The 21,519-nt window shown below is 49.7% G+C and overlaps 1 protein-coding gene across 3 annotated transcripts in view; it reads right to left on the bottom strand.

The window, feature by feature from the left end:
- Nucleotides 1-5,570: 5,570 nt before the first annotated feature.
- The window catches only part of LOC311442938 (mucosa-associated lymphoid tissue lymphoma translocation protein 1-like), a 28,016-nt gene continuing 12,067 nt past the window's right edge, over nucleotides 5,571-21,519 (bottom strand). For all 3 annotated transcript variants that reach the window (XM_084532691.1, XM_084532692.1, XM_084532693.1), the window contains 7 exons: nucleotides 20,706-20,883; nucleotides 17,067-17,141; nucleotides 16,348-16,475; nucleotides 15,945-16,076; nucleotides 15,677-15,828; nucleotides 9,401-9,526; nucleotides 5,571-7,872 (listed from right to left, as the gene is read on the bottom strand). In XM_084532691.1, the coding sequence (XP_084388817.1) occupies nucleotides 7,543-7,872; nucleotides 9,401-9,526; nucleotides 15,677-15,828; nucleotides 15,945-16,076; nucleotides 16,348-16,475; nucleotides 17,067-17,141; nucleotides 20,706-20,883 (1,121 nt within the window). In that variant the 3' untranslated portion in view covers nucleotides 5,571-7,542. The remainder of the gene's footprint in view (nucleotides 7,873-9,400; nucleotides 9,527-15,676; nucleotides 15,829-15,944; nucleotides 16,077-16,347; nucleotides 16,476-17,066; nucleotides 17,142-20,705; nucleotides 20,884-21,519) is intronic.

The following is a 21,519-nucleotide window of genomic DNA, read 5'->3' as shown; positions in this document are numbered from 1 at the left end:
TGGTGAAGGCCCGTCTAGACTGGAGGTCGCACGCAGGGACCGTGCTGCGCTACTTGCTCATCGCAAGAGCTGCGTGCGCTCATGCGTGCATCCTAGCACAGGCTCACAGACAGAAGCCTCCAAGAAAGCAAGCCAGAAGACGGAGCCCCAGGCTGCACGTGTGGACACTGGTGCGCAGACGTACCGCAGGAGCACGTCGGAGCCATGGGTGCGAGCTCCTGGATGCTCATAATGAAAAATGCAGAAGGGCAGGTAACCGAGGGCATCCAGGCATGCACATCAGATCCTTGCCAGATGCCCAGGGGTCTCTGCTCTGCCAGCTCTCCTCTAGATCTCCAATGTGACAGTGCAGATATGTTTATCTTCTCCATGGTGTTCCCCCCCAAACTCAGCCCTAGGACTCTGCAAGTGAGCACCTGAGAAGATGCATAGGCCCTATACCTGGAGATAAAAGCAGTCATTGAAAAGGCACAAACAAAGGGCATTGTGACTGTTTTGCCATGTCTCCAGTCTTGAGAGGAGGCTGAAATAACCTTTATATAATCCCATTAGCATTTCCAGTGAAAACAACAGCATTTGAGGAGGGAGAACAATGTATTTTCTTATCATCCAGAAAGGCCAAAGGTATTTATCTGATTTAATATTTTATAATTGATATTAAGCAACACAGAAGGATCCGACAGGCAGGCTGGAGATGGCTGCAGCCCTGCAGTGACATGGCAGAAGCTGCCCTCTACTTTTCCAGTAATGTATTGCCCAGGTCGGGGCACAACAGCCCTCCTCTACAGACCCCACAGAAAAAAAAAAAAAAAAAAAAGGATTTCCCTCAAGCCCATTTGTGGCAAGGACCCAGATTCAGAGGCAGGCTCCTCCAAGCTCATACTGTCACCACGTAGCATTGTGCCAGCGTCACATCTCTGCATGAGGCAGTGCTCCAGCTGCTGGAATCCCAGGGGAAGAGAAATGCTTGGCCTGCCTGTGATCTGCCCTTCCCCTGGTCAGGTGTGGTCTGACAACCCTGGCCAAACTGCTGCGGAAGGGTGAGACAAAATAGAAAGCTGTGGAGAAGATGTGCTGCAGATTGGGGAGGATGAGAAAAGAGGCAGGGCACAGAGGTGGGGGGGCTCAGAAATAGGTGGTGATGCCCAGCAGGAACCAAGGCACACACCTGAACATCCAGCAACACTCTCCACAGTGATGGCTTTGCCTCCAAAGGTAGCAGCAGGTCAGGACCAGCACTGCTTCTCCAGGCCCACCAACTGCTCCATCAACTGCGTGACCTTCAAGCAGAGGCATTACAGTGGGTGCAAGTCGGCCCCACTGATGCACGAGATCGGCGGCCGCACAACACTTGGGTAAGTACCTCATATCTTTCATCTCCAGTAGGGAATGGAAATTAGGTTATTCTTTGCTGAAACATTCTGGAAAATCATAGCTGAAATCTCTCACTTGCCTCTTCCATCTGTTTATTTTTACCACTTAATAACACGTCTGTCTCGTCAACTATTTCTGACACCATGGCAAGAAAATCAAACTTGGTGAAGACAGCTTTATCAAAGAGACATTAGCTCATCGTTACTGCGTGACACCGCGTCAGTGCTTCTCGCATATATGAAGTCTGGTCTGTAATTTCAAAGAGAGTCTTCCATCTCTTTGAGGAGGTGATATGACCAATACATTTGAAATTGTTGATTACTATGCAAAAGGTTATCCAAACTGTGAAGATAAGAAGCAACTTCAAGCATTTCAAGGAGTCTCATTTGTTCAGTGATATGCTTTTCTCTTCACTGCCACATGATGTCACGGACCCAATTTCAAGCGATTAGTAACAATGGCAAAGCAGTCACTGAAATAATCTTTGATAGAGGAGAGACCTCTGTGACCATGTGAGGAGGCTGTGCTATCAATAATTTTATCACCATTGATGAAGTCTTCGTCTGCAGGCTTTACCATGCCACCAAACCTGCCCCTGCCTTTGCTTTCCAAAGAGGCATCACAGCACTCTGCAGAAGGATAGCTTGCCTGAATGCAGATCAGCCCTTTAAATTTGAGCAGTCCTGGGTTTATTGCCTTCATGGTGGATGACTTCACTCACCCTTTTTACTTAAAACCATCCTCCTGGCTTCATTACTGAACAATCTGCTTCTTGAGGAAGCCTGGAATGACTGAATCTGAACCATCTCACATTTCCAAATGAGCTGTTTCACCACCTTTCCCTTGTCTTCTAGACCTGATCTATTTTTATTTATTTTTATTTTAATTTCAAAACGAAGTTTCAGAACTAGTTGAGCTGAACCCATGTCCTTGTTTGCCTTCTGGACAGGCAGTAGGGATATTTCACAGTCTTGCATCTCCCAGCCTGCCTGTTGTTCAGAGACACCCAGAACACATATATTCTATTGGACATATGATCTGGTAGGAGAATCACAGAAGCGTTGGTTGGAAGGGACCTCGTCCAACCTCCTGCTCAAAGTAGGATGATTGCCAGTGTTAGGAGAGGAGAACACAGCCGTGGGTGTCAGCATGTGCAAGGCATGATGGATAAAGGCCATCTGGGACATGCTGCCTTTGAGAGTACCACCCGAATTCAGTGATTCAAGAGCTCCCCGCTAGTCCTGAGTCTGCTGTCTTTGATTACCATCTTGTGCACGGTCCTGCTGTGCCTTAAGAAGTCGACTGCCACTGCCTCATATTTCAGAAGTGAGCCTCGGCTCACAACCTACAACGGTGCTTTAGAAATAGAGAAGTTCCTCTATGGGACCAACTCAAGTCATTATCTTATTCAAGGCATGTTCACAGACGTGGTCAGTGGATCCCAGGCTCTCTCCTGTGCAGTTTTGATGAGTCCAGTAGGAAACAGCTCTTACCCAGAGCAAACGGGGATGAATCCAGGTGGGATTAGCAGCCGGTGAGGGGCTGTTCTAACCCAGAAACAGCCCACATTCTGCCCCAACTCCATGCTGCTTCTTGGATACGTGTCATTAATGCCCCGGTGGCATGGCTTGCTGATGTCTCAGCTACCCAAATGTGCCAGGAAGATCTGTTTGGCATGGGGACACGCTCCATAGAGCTGCTGATATGGAAGGCCCAAAGCTACCGGGCATGATATGTTCATCTGGATGAAGAGAGCTGGTGACCAGATGCAGCTCTTTCAGAGGCAGCTCCCATTGCCAACACATAGCAGCAGCAGCTCGCACCACCAGACGGGAATAGCTGGTGTCCTTGCCTGTCCCGAGACACGAACCCACTGCTTCTGCTCTCTTCTCATCCCTAACTTGGGAGTTTACAGGCATGATCAGCTCTTCAGGTGGAGAGAGAGCTGCCTTACACTTATCTCTCTGGCTGAGTCTGGAGAGTGGCTGATCTGGGACAAATCTACCCTTTCGTTGATCCATTCACAAAAAAAAGCCAGCTGAGACCAAACCCTGAAGAATCTGCTGCCTATGGAAGCACGCCAGGTTCGAGTATATATGCCAGCCCACACAAAACACAATTCTCAGCTGCGTGCTGGGCCAGTGATTTTCCAGCAACTAAATAAAACAGACAAAATGGCATTTCCCTGCTTTTTACTGCCTTGTTTTCTCACTCTGTTTGGGTGCATCTGCCTTGTTTTGTCAGGAACTGCCAAACATCAGCAGAAAAAAACCTGAGAACTGATCCCAGACAAACCATGTAGCACAGGACGAGCACATCAGGCTGTTGACCAAGGTGCTTCCCTTCAACACATTTGCATGAACAGAGGAAAAAAAAAAGTGAAAATTAATCCCCAAATTACTGAACATTTAGATGATGCTATTTTCACGAGTTTAATGACTGTTTAAAGCTTCAGTTCGCTTGTTAAAGAAAGCATAGCAGACTTTGGCAAAGGGAAGGCAGCTTTATTACCTACTAAAATGCTTCAAAATGCTATGCTCAAGTTGTTGTTCGTAGCCCCTGGGCACAGACTGGCCCAGAAACAGCTGCAGGCAGAGGGTGGTGGCCACAGTTATATGGAGGCATGGAAGCAGAGAAGGAATGTAACTGGAGCTGATTTGGGGTCCCACCTTGCCTGTAGCTGTGCAGCTAATGAAGGAGTCCAGCCTTCAGTGGGTCTCATAGTCCTTCTTGGAGAAACAGACCAAGTAATGGGGTGGTTTTCTCAGTAAAGGTAGCGTGAATTAGACAGGTGAGCCCACCCGTACTGCTCAGCTATAGGATCTGCCCAAGCTTTGACCCCCGTAAAGAAATGCAGTGGGATAGCATCACATTTCCAGGTCTCTAAGCTTGGAGCAATCACCAGCTACTTCAGGAAATGTACGAACAGGCATGGAAATCTACTCAGAATTGGTGGGGATGGAGGGATAACCTGAAATGACACAGAAAGATGGGTGGGATACGTGCTGCCAGGTGAGAAACAGATGCAGTAGGAGGAATGGCCACAGGCTGCAGGGTCAGTGCTGGGCCAGGATCAGGATAAGCAGAGGACAACCGTGACGGAACCACAGATTGAAGGGAAGACTTACTGGCACTAAACATTTATCCCACCACAGCATTTCATGTGTACGGTAGGGTACAGTATGGTAGGAATATAGAAACAGCTTCACCTTTTCCTACAATGAATCCAGGCCCACATGGGAGTGACCATCAGGCTGGCTGGGGATGACCCTGACCTCTGAGTGAAGGAGGTGCAGGACCCCCTCGAGGGTGAATGCAGAGTGCTGGCAAGACTGGAGAACAGGAGAGTTGCTGAGGGAGACAAGTCCCCGTCCTACAGTTGGCACCAGGACAGGAGGCCTGCTAAGCCTGGCCCTGCCACCTGCGGGCCACCCTTTACAAAGGAGGGGGATAACTCACGATGAATGCTGACATGATTTTATCTCTACATTTCATCTGACATTATTTCACAGAATCACAGAATCACAGAATTTCTAGGTGGGAAGAGACCTCAAGATCATCGAGTCCAACCTCTGACCTAACGCTAGCAGTCCCCACTAAACCATATCCCTAAGCTCTACATCTAAACGTCTTTTGAAGACTTCCAGGGATGGTGACTCCACCACTTCCCTGGGCAGCCTGTTCCACTGCCTCACAACCCTTTCAGTGAAGAAGTTCTTCCTAACATCTAGCCTAAAACTCCCCTGGCTCAACTTAAACCCATTCCCCCTCGTCCTGTCACCAGGCACGTGGGAGAACAGGCCAACCCCCAACTCGCTACAGCCTCCCTTGAGGTACCCATAGAGAGCGATAAGGTCGCCCCTGAGCCTCCTCTTCTCCAGGCTGAACAAGCCCAGCTCCCTCAGCTGCTCCTCATAGGACTTGTTCTCCAGGCCCCTCACCAGCTTCGTCGCCCTTCTCTGCACCCGCTCAAAGGGTCCATTAGGTAGGATTTCATCCTACCTAATGACATTTGATCCACTTGCTAAATCCACACTTCAGTATACTGTTACCTAAAGGAAGCAGTCCTCATGCATAAAATGCTAGAAGACACAGTTCAAAGCATAAAAAGCATTAGGGCAATATTAAATCACACGTCACACCCTGGCACTTAGAGGGAAAAACAAAGACCATTAACTTAGAGCCGCACGGAACTATGCATTCAAAAACACCAAGTGTTTTATTTAGAAAAAATAAACAGCCTTGCTTTGAATGAGATTAACATTCACATGAGACGACATCTGCCGTAATTACACGAGCCAGAGACACACTTTGCCCCACCGGTATAGAAGGGTGTGTATAATCCCTCCTTTTGAGTACTGTACTCCTCCTAAATGGCTCCACAGCAATTCCCACTGACCCGTCTTAAATTTCTGCTGGTGGTGATTTAATCTTTGGTTCTCCCCTCAATTAGTTTATTATTTTCTGGTTTAGTTTCTCTATCAGCCCATCTTATTTAAACTTCATCCTGTAATTTATTTTTTTTTGGAGCTTTACATTTTTTTCCTAGTAGGCTTTCTAGACTTCAGCCAGATGGGGCCTCTCTTCTTTCCCTTGGCTCTACTCACTGTGAGGAGAATAAAAGCCTCCTCTGTTCTCTTTGGACAGGCTTCCAGCATTTGTAGGATGGTTTATCTGGAAGAAGCATTTCATATTTTTCCATGCTGCAATAGGCAGTCCCCACTGTACACTGATATGCTGTTATCTTCACTGCTGAAGAAGAACCAAAACTCAGAAAATGTTCTCCCCAGTCCTCTTTTAGAACAAGACAGTGGAGAGAGCTCGGGCACTCTCCCCATCCCACCCCACCATCCTTGACTTCTCAAGAAGTCTTTGAGCTCCAAATTCCTCCTGCCACAGGATCACAATTGCCAGAAGGGTTGTCTGGAGCTCTCTGGTAGAGCTCCATGCTCCAAGCAAGGCCAACTTCCATCAGCTCACCAGCACCTTCTCCAGTCTGGAGTGGACCGTCTCCAGGGATGGAGATCCCACACCTCAACAGGGTCACTGGCCTCCGTGTGCTATTTGATTGTCCTCCCAGGACAATCCTTATTAAAGAAAAATTAGAGAAGCAGGCAGGGAGGAGACTGCAACCACACAAGCTGTGCCTCCTCACCTGTGTTCCTCCCTGGACAGCTGGTTCTCCAGAGAAAGTAGTGCTTCAGGCTGCCCACAGTGCATGCACACTGAGACAGGCACTTACAAAAGAAAACAAAACCTACCAAACAACAACATCAAAAAACAGTCGCAGTAATAACTATTTTTGAGGTTCTTCCTCCTCCATCCTGTTTTTTTCCATCTCCCACATGTAGAGCCTCTGCATCTGAGAGGAACTCAGGACCATGCAGAATCTAACACCCTTTTATGCCCCAATGTAACATGCTACAAGGGGCATGCAGAAATTTACCTGCCCAGGGGCTACTAACTGACGGAAAACCAGCCTTCACTGTAAACATGCACCTGACAGGACGTCTGAGCCTCCTTTTCCTAGCAAGCACTTTTCTTGCCTCGAGTATAAATACATTCTGTAGAAATATATAAACACATAATTTAAAACCTGCTTGGACACAAGCAGGATTTGGAAGGAAGGAAACCCCCCGTGCAACCCCAGGGGAAAGCTTACACATTCACACAGTTTTATCTGGGTCCCTTGGTCATTCCTTGTGTCCTTTGCACAAGCAGTAACAGCAGCTGTGGCCTTTGAGATGGTGCCTCTGCTGTAGCACAGGACTGTAGTGTTTGTGGGCTTCTCAACACAATTAATGCTGCAACGCTCGCTTTCAGGCACTTGCTTCACAAACTCCGATTCGCAGAAAACATCATCCCGTGCCCTTGACTGTGAGCACTGTTGGGTTCTGTCTGGAGATGTTATGGCTTGTCGGGTGGCTGGGTCCTCCGCCAGACGTGACAGCGACTCCTTGGCCTATAGCCTCATGTGGGACAGGGGTCGTTTCCAGCAGGCTTCAGGACCAGATGGGAGAAGCCTTTCCAAAAAAGCAGCCTTGGCCTCATTTGGACAGGGCGATTGCTGCGGCTGGGAAGCAGATAAATTCCGCCGTCTTTAGCACTTGAATAACTGCTACCTCTACAAGGCAGCCACCCCTCAGCTGAGCACACCAGCCTGCAGGGTCAAGGATTTGTTCCTGCCCGGGGGCCAGCCCGCAGCAATGCTGAGCAGAGCTCGCTCAGGCTGCTCTCATCATTCTCCTCTGGCTCACTGCTGGAGTTGGAGGGGTTGCTGCTGGGCAAGCTGTGGCCAGCGCCTGTCCTCAAGGATGCCTGCTGCCCTTTCGGGTCTGCCCAGGCGGGAGTGTTCTGGTACTTTGGCTGGGCATAGTTCCTCTGGCTGAAAAACTGCCCCAGCAGAGATTTTGGGAGGATTTTCTGAAGGCTTTCACAAGTCCTTTTCTTTGTGCTCAGCTGGGTGTAATGCAAATCCAACTGTAGGACCACATCCACCTAGAAGGGGAGAGCAAAAGACACGAGGTGATTCGGAGACTAAGACTTGAAGCACAGCTTTTTTGCTCAGTCAAAAATCCTGACGGACTCTGCTGGCTGTTCTGCAGGCTCACAGCCCCATGCTGTGGTGTGCTGGAGCAATGCTGCTGCAACAGAAGATGAGCTGCTGTGTATGCTTGTGGCATTCGAGGGCCTGAGCCATGGTTTCTGGATTTCAGGACCTCTCCTGAGATCATGCCACCTCACTTAAGACCTTATCAGTGCAGGAGAGCATCACCCCAGGGCGCTGGTGCAGGGGAGTTGGAGGGGACAGGGACTGTGCCCAGGCAAACTGCACCCACACAAGGAAGGCCATGACATCTGTCCTGGTCATGACGTCTGTCCTAGCCACAGTACAGCACTGCACACACAGAGGGAGGCGTGCAAGGGCAGGCATATGAATCACTTATATAAAACTCACATCACAGAGTAAAAAATGAGAGTTTAAAACAGCAATGCTCTGCAGGGATCCATTTGCAGTCTAGTACTACTTTAGATCTCTATAAAATATGGTGAAAAAAAAATCAGAAAATAGCAGATTCATGGCAGCCAAATCCCTGAACGTGAAACTCTAGCATGGGGCTGTGCCTGAGATGCCTGGCTGTACAAAGCAGGGAAATGTATCATGCAGCAAGGAGATTTTCCCTGTGTGCCTGGCAGGCAACACAGAGTCCAGCTCTCTTGTCTGCATTTAACAGCTTGGGAAGGGTTCAAGAAAAGAGCTCCAGGAACAATCAAGGGCTGAAAGAGCTGCCATATGCCGAGGCACGTACTGTTCTCAGCAAATGGAGCTCACTGTAGGCAGATCCACACAGCAGCTCGGGAGCAACGTTCAGGGTGAGCCTGCATGGAGCAGAGCAGATAAGCACCTGGCAAGATCCACTGGCTGGGTGATAGAGGGAGAAAAAAAATAAGGGCGAAAGCAGGTGCATGCTGCTATTTGCAAAGAGAGAATCTGTTGGAAGAGACAAGGCAGGCAACTAGCAATTCTGCCTTCTCATGGTCTTTAAATAGTTTGAGAGTCTTTTGAAGTGTGCCAGAGGCAGAGTTTGGCCCAGGTTTGGTAGTATCACTCTGACAGCAGGGGATGAACTCTCCTGCTGCTCAAGTTCCTGGCCAGCCTATGTGCCCATCTCTCAGGCAAGCACAATGCTTAGTGAGATATCCTTCACCCAAAACATTTGGGCTAATCCTGACCTCTGCGAGGTTGCTACAGGCAAGGAACAGCCTCTCTGGCCAGACAGCACAGAAGGACAGGATAAGCCAAGAGAAAGAAGTCAGCTTTTGTGCCCTGGAGACCAACAAGCTCCTCTAACATCAATATGGGCACTACACTGCAACACAGGAGGGTCTGAGCCCAGATGCTGGCCACTTTCTGCATGGAGCCAAGAGATGCATGGTCAGAGGGGCACAGCCAGTGGGGATGGGGAGTACCAGTTGTGTGAGGGAGCAAGGGAACAACAGAGATTTGCACATGGCAGCCCTCTACCTGAATTTTCTGTAGTCCACAGAGCTGGAAGATGCAGTCCTGCTCCTCCTGCTTGCACACAGATGCCAGCAGAGATTCCACTTGATCCGGGCGGCTCTCCTCCAGGTTGGCCACATCATCCACCTCCTGGGTCAGAAAGACAAAGGAAATGTAAGGAAATTTCAGTGTCAGCTTAGGCCTGGAGGAACAACTGCCCATCAAACATGATGCTTCTCTACATGGCAGGGACCAGGGCTGGCCTGTGCCCTTGCCACGGGCTAGGGGCAATGCTGCATACCCTAAGGGAAGTAGTACAGAGTGCAAACAGCAGAAATACAGAGATTTTACACACACGCCTTGTGGGAAAACCTAGCCAAACATCCCCTGAGGGCAGCAACAGGAAATCTGTGGTGTAATGGGATCTCCAGCAGTATAGATAGCAGCAACAGCCCATATCACAGCCACCTGTAGTGTAAGGGGTGTGTCGAGGAGGGAGGAAGAAGTTTTCTGAAGGCAGAGCTGGAGGAAGCTCTGAGCTGTGCTGGGTGCTGAGCTAGCCCCTGCCATCTACAGAACTGTCAATTCTTCCGTAATTACTCAAACTTTTTCCAGAACAGCTCCCTCTCTATGAGATCCTATTCAGTAACCATCGTCTCTTGGAGCCTCCCCTTTTGGCCTGCAAAAGGCCAAAGCAATTTGTTTCTGGCCAGAATACCGGGGGTGGAAGCTAAAATGTTGGATCCCAAATGCTGGCTGGGATCTACAGGCATCACAGTCACTTTTGCCTGCAATGTTGGCAGAACAGGAGTAAACAGCCCATCATCTGTCTGTTGCTGATCCAGCAGGTCGTCCAGAGGCAGGCTGAAGAAATAGCATTTATCTCAGGACAAAGCAAAGCCAAATCCCATCACTGCACTTGGCTACTCATTACTGGAAAGATAAACTGGAGGGTGTTTAGGAGAGATCAGGGCAGCAAATGGAGTTGCAGGAAGGGGGATGGCTGTGCCAACAAAGGGAGGACACAGCTCATAGGAGGATGGAACAGCTCTCCTGCTCAGGGAGCCTCCTCAAGGTTCCTTCAGCTGGAATGAACTGCATCTGAAACAGAAGACAGAGTGCAATGCAGAGCACCTTCTGCAGATGAACACTGCCCTCTCCTGCCCTCTCCTTCTTTGGCTCATCACATCAGGTATCTGCTTCGAGCTCCCTCAACTCAGCCACTGCTGTGCTGTGCTCAGCAGCTGGGTTAAGATAAACCTGGAGACCAAACAGAGGGACCAAGCGGAGCAGCCTGGAAGCCACCGATGCAGGGCTTCAGCAAGAGGACCACAAAAAGGAGCAGAGTGCTCCTACCGCACCCAGCCAGCTTCACCTCACCTGATGTTGCTGACATTGCACTGCGATGGAAGGACAGGGCAAGCATGCCTATGCTTTCAGTAGCATCTCTGGACTGTTACGAAGGTGCCAAAGTTATCTTTGAACCTTGCTGGACTTCCACAGACTTCCCCAGTGCATCCCCACATCCACAACCTCTGTCCACAAGTGCCTCCACTGGGATCCGTCAGCCTGTTGGAGCTGGGGTTGGGCCATGTTCCCTTCTTTCTCCTTGCATCCACAGATGTGCTGTGGATCAGATGACTTCGAAGTGCCTACTTTTGCAATTGCACTACCAGCCTTTGTGGTCACCATGAATCTTTGGCAATTAAGATCACAATTTGGTTCATGCCAGCAGGGCAGGGATGCTCAGATCTGTTCTAATGCACAAGACTCTTCTCCTGAACATCTATTGTCCTGCAACTTCAAGCCCCTTGTGGCTACGCTACCCTTTTTTTCAACCTAAGAAAAAAACAAATATTGCAGATGTGACTAGCAGGAATAAAAGACTCCAATGCAAGTTAAGACTTGGTGCATGAAAAGCCAAGCAGCACCAGGAATCTGGGATGGGGAGAACCACGCAGCCTCCCTGAACGGGACAAAGCCATTCCCTGGCATCGAACATCCAGATCAGATGTGCTGCTTCTCTCTGGCACAGACCGTGAGAGCAAATGAACCCAAACAAGGACCCAGTGCTCCAGCCTCAGCAACACTGAGCGCCAGAGAGGGCTTCACACAAACCTGGGAGCTCTTGGCAGAGCTCCTGCTCCCTGCTTTGGTTGCACCAATCATTGTGGACTGACCAGAGCAACTGAATCATTTCCCATCCTGTGCTTATTCTCGTGCTTGCTTCTGCCTGTGCACAGGACCTTGCACCTGCCAAGTAACAGCCTTGCTGTCAGATTGCACCTCCAGCTTATCCAAATCTTTCTAAAACCCAACCCTGTTTTTTCAGCACACTGCAGTGCTCCCCATGTTACGGGATCTGCACATTAAATAAGCTCGTGCTGTGGCACATCACTGATGTCATTAATGAAAACTGAAAGTAAAGCCGCAGCCCTGGTTTTCCAGAAGAAACATATTCAATCACCCTGAGAGTAGAAAAGTTTTCTGTGAAGTTTAAATGGAGCCTCCCATGCTTCAGCTTGTGCCCAGTGCCCCTGCTCCTGGCACTGGCACTGCTGACAAGCGCCTGGCTCCAGCCTCTCTGCAGCCTCCCCATGGGTGGTTATGGACATTGGTGAGCTCCCCCTGAGCAGTCCCCACTTCTCCAGGCTGAGCACTCCCGGCTCTCTCAGCCTCTCCTCACAGCAGAGATGCTCCAGGCCCTTCAGCTTCCCCGTGTCCTTCCTTGGCCCCCCAGAAGTACGCCTGTCTTCTGGTGAGGAGCCCAGCACCAGACCCAGCACTCCTGGCGCAGCCTCCCCAGTGCTGAGCAGAGGGGCAGGATCCCCTCCCTCCTCCTGCTGCCTCCTGCTCACCTTGGATCCCCAGGGCCTTCTCCTGCCAGGCTGCTTCCCAGCTGGGTGTCCACAGCACGTCCCTGGGCTGGGCTCGTTCTCCCCAGGGGCAGAATTTTGCACTTCTTGGTGAACCTCATCAGGTTGCTGCCAGCCCACCTCTGCAGCCTGCCCAGGTTCCCCTGGATGGTGCATCAGCCACTTCTCCCCGTTTTGTGTCACCAGCAAACTTGCTGGCAATATACTCTGACCTGTCATCCAGATCGTTAATAAGATTTAACATCTAATAAGATCGTTAATAAGATTTAACAGGACTGGCACCAGTGCTGATCCCTGGGGTACACCACTAGTGACTGGCCTCCCGTTTGAGTTCATGTCACTGATCACAACCTCTTGAACCTGGCAATTGAGTTTGTTTTCCATCCACTTATCTAGTCTGTTATCTCATCAGCGTTATCTCAGCATGTCTATGAGGAAGTTAGGTGAGAGACTGCTAAAAGCCTTTTGACAAAGGCTATCAGGTTATCAGGCATGGCTTCCCCTTGGTAGTCCACACTGTAGTCGACACTGGCTGATTCAAGTTGTACACCTTGTCCTTACTGTGTTCGGAAATGCCTTCCAGGATTATTTGCTCCATCACCTTCCCAGATCTTTACTCTTGCCCTTCTAAAAGACAGGAGGTACGCTGGCTTTCTTCCAAGCCTCAGGAACTTCCATTGACCACCATGAGCTGACAGTGGCCTCGCAGTGACATTTGCCAACTCCTTTAGCACTCATGGCATGGTTTATGTCCTAGTTTCTTTAAGTGCTCCATGATCTGATTCTCCTCTACCAGGGGAAAGTTCTCCTTGCCCCAGAGTTCCTCTCTGGTGTCTGGGAGTCCTGAAGGCCACTCTGAACAGTAAAGACTGAGGCAAAGAAGATACTGAGTACCTTGTCCTCTACCATGTCCTGTGTCACCAGGGTCTGTGACCCATTTAGCAGGAAGGCTGTATTTTACTTGCCTTCCTTTGCTGATGTAGAAGCCCTTCTTGTTGCCACCAGATTCAATTCCAGACAGCCTTTGGCTTTCCTAATACCATCTCTGAATCCATGTCTCTACAGTCCTCCTGTGCCATCTGCCCTTCCTTCTACCTCTCACATTCCTGCTTGTCATGTCTGAGCTCAGTTAGGAGCCCCTGGCACATCCATGCAGGCTTCCTGCAGCCTTTGCCTGCTCATTGGGATTCCTGAGCTTAGAGAAGGGAAAAAAAAAAAAAAAAAAAAAAAAACAGCAACAAAAAAACCACCCCACCAGCTCTGCTGGACCTCTCATTTCTCCTGGACTGCGTCTCACTGAAGATACCTCTTGAGCCTGGTGACCTTCAAGACATTCATCTGGGCAAGGAGTGACCTAGTCTCAAGGGATCAATTAAAGCCTTGACATACAAGACTCAGAGCTTCTCTGCCGACAGCAACTTGTTACCCACAAGTACATGCACTCTGCTAAATTCCCAGCCTCTGTAGCCTCCTGCGCCAATGACTTCCACAATCTAATTACAATGCACACAGGCAAGTATTTCCTTCCATTAGTCTCCTTTATCATTTCTGGCTGGCTAGGAGTCAGGAAATGGAGAAAAGAATTTTCTGAATTAATATTTATATTCCATTTGTAATTACTGACAAATGTTTCCCCATGATGGAATGTACTATTTAATGAGGATGATGCCCTGGAATTGGCAAGGCCAGAGTTTTGGTGGGCCCAGAGATTCAGATACTCTAAATAATATGGGGAGAAGGTGAATGGGGAGACCATTAGGTCAAACAGCTCCAGATCAAGTGACTTGACTTGAAAATATGGAGCTTCAACACAAAAGTTTAAAAAAGTAGGTATTTAAACAGTACAGAGGAAAAAAAAAATTGAATGTCCTAGCTCTCAGCATTACTCATTTCCACCTATGTCCTAAAATAGCTTCTCTCTCTGAGGAAGATGCAAGACAAGGGACAGGAAAGAACACTACCACTGGACAATTAAAGAAAATGAAACAATGCTAGAAAAGCCCATCATAATTATCTCTGACAAGCCCTACATCAAGCCCAAGCTCTCTGCTGAAATCACTTTGGTAGTCAGAATATGGCAAATGTTATAAAATCTGACATTTCCTCAGCCAAACCGCCCCCTGGACTCATCTCCCAGGGCTTAAAACATACACCTCACATCATGCCTGTGTTTGCCTGCCTTCAGCCTCCAGCTCCCGCATCTCAGCAGTGCGCTCAGACAGTCCTCTGGCTCCTCTCAGTGTCCCTGGCAAGCAAGGATGCAGCCAGAGTGCCCAAATCCCCAGAGGAGCCAGGTGTCCTCCTACACCCTGAATCTCTGGGTTGGTCCCCAGGGTGAGTGTGGGTGGCCTCAGGGTGGATGGTTGGCGTGCTTGATGAACTGCAAGGTGTGAGGATGTGCTGCCATGTCAGCAGACACCACTGGAGGTCAGTGTAGGCTAGCACCGCCATGGAGCAGACAGGGACAGGGATTTTACCACTCCAGCTTTCCTGGGTCCCCTTTTTGTCTCCCTGATCCCTCTTGCGCTAGTCTGGGATGCAGGAGCAAGCAGATGGGTCTCCTTTTTCCCACAAGCGCTGCTGTGGGATGGACACACGCACCCACACACAAAATTTTCAGGTGTGTTTTGGGAGTTCACATGGGGAAATGATGGTCTGGTTTTGTAAGGGGCAGGATCAGGCTCCAAACCTCCCACTGGACGCACTGCTCCGCATCAGTGACCACAACGTGCTTAGGGGCAGCATCCCTCCATGAGCAGCAAGGGCCAAAAGATCCACCACAGTCATGCTACACTTCAGCAAAGGGACTACAGAAAAATGAGGAAGATTGTTAGCAAAAAGGATCAGCAAGAGAATTAAATCCTTAGCAATAGCGTGGAGGCCACTGGAAAAGACCGTGCTGTGAGCATGGTCTGCTAGGAAAGGTGTGAGAAGGGGTATGAGGAAGCTGGTATAGATCAAACGGGAACAAGTCCATGAGAATATATCATTGCGTTGAGGTATTTTAGCACAGCGGGTTAAGACGGGATCATTCAGAAAGCCAGACCTGCTTCCAAACGCAGAAAACAGACAGGCTCTTCATCTCAATCAGATTAAATGCAATAATTTAATCAGGCAGGCCAGAAATCAGTCTGACGAGTAACTGGTTAAAGGCATTGAAACTGGCACTAAATCCTTTTCACAATGCATTAGGAGCAAGGCAGGCAGTCTGCCAACCACTGATGTGTGGAAGGAGCATTTAAAGAGCACAAAGCTCCTGCAGGGAGGCGGTGTCAGCAGTAACAGTGGCGGGGATCCTGTTTCAGATGGGTTCAGCCTTTTCCAGCCCTTGGGACTCCTTGGGCTCACCACAACCCTCCCTCCCCCTCCTGCCCCAGTGGGAATCAAGGGGAATGGGACCAGCATCTCCCCATTCGAGACTCACGGTGGGCTGGCGGAGCATGAGGTGGGCATCAGTGATGTGGGCCGGGGGCTCCTGCAGCTTGGCGCAGACAGACATCACATTGGAGAAAAGGTGTTGGAAGCGGAGCTCTGCCTGTGCCCCACAGGGGAATGTCACTGTTTCTCTCGGTGGCTCTGCAAGGGGAAGCAGAGTGGGGTCAGCATGCAGTTCCTCCAGTGATCCCGCTGCAGAGAGGTGCCTCTGAGGGGCACAGCGACCCCCCTGCTCCCTCCACCCCTGCACAGCTCACCGTGGCCACATCCCCAGCGCTCCACGGCTGCTCCCAGGGGGCAGATGGGGTCTGTCAGGGAGCGGGCTTCCTTCAGAGTGTGTTTGATCTCCATCACCTGCTTCCCAGTGACCAAGGGATCCCGGCCGATGTCTGGAGGAGACAATTTAGAGGCACAAGGGTCACTCCAGGTTCCTTATTTGCCACCCTGCCTTTCAGACCCAACATTAGCATCCTGGTCCTGCTGCCAGGTTATTAAAACTTTCCACGGGGCATGGCACAAAACTTGATTTTGGGGGCAGGGGAAGTGTGGGTGTTTATCCTCACTGTCCCCCTTGCTGGGACTTGGCTTCTGCTGATCTCTCTTCTCATCCCTGCTGCTGAAATGAATGGTTTCTAACTCGGGTTAAAAGCACTTCTTTACCTTCTAACACATCCTCCAGCATGTGTGTAACCTTCTTCTCCTGCAAAATATGTTTCTTCAAATATTTCATGAAGATCCCAGAGCTGAACTCCCCATCCTGCAACTCATAGGCTTCCGCATCTTCACACCTGTAAGGGTAATGATTCATCTTTACCTTTCTGCAATGGGGAGGAATCAGGGTTTGTTGGCTGAGCCTGAGTTAGCTCCTCAAGCAATGCTGCCAAGTGCTTGATGTTAGCCCCAGAGAGGATGAGAAGGGAATGGGATGGGAAGAAGTGGTGAAAGGGGACAGGAGAAAAGAGCACAACTTCTTTTGTCAGCCTGGCTGGGTGACAGCAGCTGAGCAGCCCCTAAGGCTAGCACTGGAGCAGTAAGCAACGCTCATCTTCATCTTGGGAGGCTTCTGGTGACCTGCTCATGGCACACATGCCTTGGGAATCAGGCTCAGGTCTAGAAGAACAGATGACAGGAGCTGATGCCACCTTCACAAGTAACCTGTAACTGATAAACAGGCTACCACTAGCAATGGCAGGAGGAAGAGAAGAAGTGTTCAAACGGGAAATGCTAGAGATAGGATAAGAGCCAGAGAAAACATAAGAAAAGCAGTCTCAAGCCTCCAAAGCCCCCAGGCATGAAGGTACGAAAACAGCTGGGAAAGTGCCAGCTCCTGCCAGGATTTGGTCCTGTGTCACAGTGTGGGCACAGCAAAATACACTTACGTGGCGTAGCCATAAACGATATTGCCCCAGGGCTCCAGCGGCTGTACCTGGGAGAGGGCACACTCTAGGTTGTACCTGTAAGAGATGAAAGTACCAGTCAGTGCTGAGAGCAACAGTGTGTGCCTGGAGGGGACAGCCAGTGTGCTCCACAAAATCCACCTGCTGTGGATGACAATAATATTAACACCCATGTCAAATATACTCATGTTACTTGGGCAGCAACTGAAACTAAAGCTAGGAGTCCTAAGAGCCCAAACCATGGGAAAATGAGCAGATAGGGTCACCTCTGAGCTATCTACACTGGTAACTGCTCTCTATCCTGCAAGTGAGCCTAGTGCTGTGGGTGCAACCATGCCTCCTCCCTTCTGAGGCTAGTTTTTCACAAATCCAAGCAGCAGCACACTGCAGAGAATGTGTGGGTTGCAAGGGACTGCTGGCTATGAAGGACTTGGAGGTGTGCACCAAAGCACAGCTTGTGGCTATGGCTTGACTGCCTGTCTCAGGGTTCTGGGGTGCTCCACAGCTCTTTTCCAGCCCCCACACATACCTTCTGCCCCAAGAAACCAAAGCGAATACATGGCCAGGTCTCACTGGGGGATGGGATCAGTACAGCTGGAAGCCCAGTATTGGTTCTGACACCAGGGTGAGCACAGGCCTGCTATTTTCAAAATCAGTTATATCTGAAGTGATAGTCCTGGTTTCCACCAAAATAGAATTCCTGGTAGCACTCTTGGCAAGCCTTACCTAGGAGCTCGCCCAAATCAAGACATATTGGAGAGCACAAGCACTGGTTGCTTCTGAGGTAGGAGGTCTACACCAGTGATTTGGAGCTGTTCCCAATCACACAGGGATAAAAGCCAGGCACAAAGATGGCATTATTTGGTGTTATTCAATTCCAGCATAGCTTGCTGGGGCTGAAGCTGGCATGCTAAAGAGAGCAGAAGGGATCGTTGTATTGCCAGCAGCCAGTGAGTTACCTACTGCTGGCGGCACAGCCTGTAGAAGATGTTCAATGGCAGTATTCATCTGGCTCGTATAAGTTTTCTAAAGATGATCAAAAGAGAAAATGTTGAAAAGGAGATACACTTCTAAATATGAACACTGAATGGAGAGATTTATCTGCCTCCCAGGTGCTCCTAAATGAATACAGAAATCTGGGATGCTGGGTCCAAGAAGAAATGAGACAGCACATCCCAAAATAAGCCTGTTGTCCACATGCTGGGAACATCCACCTGAGGCTGCACAGACAAAAGTTGATGCAAACCTTTTGTGATGGCATCAGCAGGCATCCACAGCTCCAGATGCAGCTGGTGCATGCAGCAGAAGTTCTGGCCATGGTTCCCTGCCCCATGAGAAGACAAAGTTTTTTTCCAGACCATGACTAAGCACAGGAAGATGTCTGACATCAGAGAAGGTGGCAGAGCTTCCTCCTGCCTCAGGCCCTATAGAGGCTCATTCACACAGCACTTCTCATACAACCCAGTTCTGATTTGCACCCCAGACAGAAGACAGTGTCCTCCTCCTGTCCTAAGCAACACACTCTAGAAACCTTCATAAATCAGGGAATTCCTGGAAGAGGCAATCGCATCCACCCTAAATGAACACATAAATGTACTAGGTTACACACAGGCTCCTTGTTCCTGGTTCGTTCTGTGCTGAAGCTGAACATCTGCCACCACTTGGCAAAGGACCGTGTATTTCTCATCGCCTTGGCATTCCTGATGCCGACATATGGGGCGAAGAGATACTCCGCGTGAGATCCCTCTTAGCACACACACGGCTCCTCCTGCTTCACGGACAGCTGGGCAAGCCACCAAAAGACAACAGCTATCTGCAATTCACAACATCAGTTTAACCAAAAGGGTGTTGGGAAAGGGGGCCCTGGGAGCCCTGTTTTACTGAGTGCTGTAAACACACGCATCTATGAAATCCAGATGCTTTGCTGAGCTGAAGCAGTGACTTCTTAAGAAAAACAAGCTGGGCAGAGAGCTTCTGCCACAATTCCCTGTGAGCCCAGGGATAACACCTTCTGCACTAAGTGCTGCGCTTGCTGTGGGAAAGGGTAGAAAAGAAGTGTGAGATTGGGGGAGGAAGAGAGAAAAACAGCCACATCACCACGCCTAAACATCAGAGCAGATCTCACATCGCATCCTTTTCCCAAAGCACCGTACGAATTCACGAAGCACATAAACAGCCAGCGACACCAAGGATGGAGGTATCAGCCCTAAATCCACTTCATGTGTTGTTGCTGTTTGTGTTAGAAACCCCAATGCAGCACTGCCCTGCTCTTTCCAGGTGGAGCATTTGACATTTGGGTGAGTTCCTGGCCTAACCTCCGCCCTCGGATTTGGCAGGAGCTGGGCTGATGATTCAGCAGTGCCCCTCAGCAAGGGCTCTCAGCAGCACAGGGCAGGGAATCAAGGCGCTGTGCTCCTGCCGTGTGCTGGCAGAGGCAGTGAGACAGCAGGAGGAGAGGGATGCTTCGCCACAGGGCTTTTGGGGCATGTATCCAGGGACAGCAAGCTCTATCAGTGGTGGCAACTCAGAGCTGCACAATGCAGGGTAAGTCCCAGTGCAACCAGCTTGCAAGCTATTCAAAGCAAGTGTTCCCAGCTCTGCAGCTAAAAGATGTCAAAGACCTAATGTCTTTCCAGGGGCTAGCAGTTCTTTTGGGACAGTGCTATCAAAATCTTTACTGTCTTTCCAATGCTCAGTGCAGGAACCACAGAAGGAAGAGGGAGAATTTTCTGCCTTTGACCTCCAGGTCCTTTCTGTCCTGTAAATCTACCTCAGGAGCCCCAAATAAATGAAACTATCACGGCTTCTACTGGCTAAGCCTAACTACCTCTGTTGGAAATGGGCAAGTAGTAACTTTCTGCAGCCCACAAGATGCATGATGGAGATGTGCAGGCCAAGGCAGGATGATAGGTTTTCTACACTGAGAAGAAAAAAGCTGATTCCTGACCTCAGCAGCAGCCTTGGTCCCACTTAACATGACGACTTCAGAAGCCTTTAAGGCCAGTAAAATCAAGTGGCATGGCTTAAAATACTTTTCACATTGTGTTGCCTCTTCTTACTGAGATCTTAACAAAAACACAGCCGAGAGAAAGAGATGAGCTAAATGGCCCCAGGCTGAGCATGCGGGGCAACTCAGTGAGATGACAGGGGGACACTGCTACAGCCTGCCTGGCTGGGTGGGTCAGTGCAGGTGGCTGAGACATAAAAGGCCAACCCGTACTATAGCTACGCTGAGTTTCAGCTATGACTTTATGCCAAAGTGCAGCCAGCCCTTTGCAGACTGCAGCTGACCTGCCTGAATAGCCTCTATTTGTCAGGCTTTGTCATTCCCCTTCTCTCCAGCACATCTCAGACAGGATCTGATGCTTACAAAACCACATCTAGCACGTGACTGACTGTGCTTCCCGGGAGACCCTGCAAGACCTGACAGCCTTACTGATTTTATGACACAGACGGATAACCTTTCACAGAGCCCTCAGCAGTGCAACAGAGGACAAACATCTCACGTGGCTGTGCAGGAGCCCATTGCTGAAGGGCGGATGAGGCTGGCAGCTGTTTCCCCAAGCCCTCGAGATGCCACAATCTGCCTGCCCCACTGAGGAAGGGAGAAGAGCACCCTACCATTTCCTGCAGGTGTCCAGCAGGATGAGGTTCAGGGCCGTCTGCTGCTGCTGCATCTTCTGGAGGATCCTCTGCACGCTGATGCAGTTCTCAGGGGCATACGGTTGTGGAGCATCGATGGGGACCATGTAGTTCCTCCCCAGATGTTCATAGCCATGCCCAGCATAGTAGAATATAGCTGGAAACAAGGAGAGGAGAGGATGAGTCACGGTGCAAACCTGTAGGCTTGTAACCAGCTTCCCATGGCCATCTTTCACCTCCCACGCTGAGGGATACTGGCATGGGACAGACTTACACCAGGAGCACTTACAGGCAGAGAACTTAAGCCATGTTGGCCTCACAGTTTCAGCTTTTTCCAAATCCATTCCCTTCAGCAGAGCTGACAGTAGCCCTAAGAAGCTCTCTTGTACTTGTGGTTTCCAGCAGTTCTTCAGGAGACACCAAAGTCGCTGGGTATACATTAGCTAAACTGTAACCATTTGTGCTACAACATCCAGGCTTGGATGCTAAAATGTAATTATTTGTGCTACAACACATTAACAACCTTTTAAGTAAGAAACACCACAGCTTCCTAGTTTTGGAGGAGAGACTATCAGCACCTTAGGTGATGGGAAACACTCCTCTGGTTTGAAAAGTCAGCCTGCATTTATACAACTATGAGCCAGTGGAAAATGAGATTTAGAAAGACAGAGAGATGAGTTCTCCAGATGTCCGGATCATGTAAACCATGGACTTCAACAATCTCAAGCCAGATACCAGCCCTGTAAGGTGGGAGAGGAGTCAGATGTCTCATCCAGACATCTGTGGGAAGTCC

Source organism: Aythya ferina (genome assembly GCF_964211825.1).
Source record: "Aythya ferina genome assembly, chromosome: 11".
NCBI classification, from domain to species: Eukaryota; Metazoa; Chordata; class Aves; order Anseriformes; family Anatidae; genus Aythya; species Aythya ferina.
This window is presented reverse-complemented; position numbering and strand designations above follow the sequence as displayed.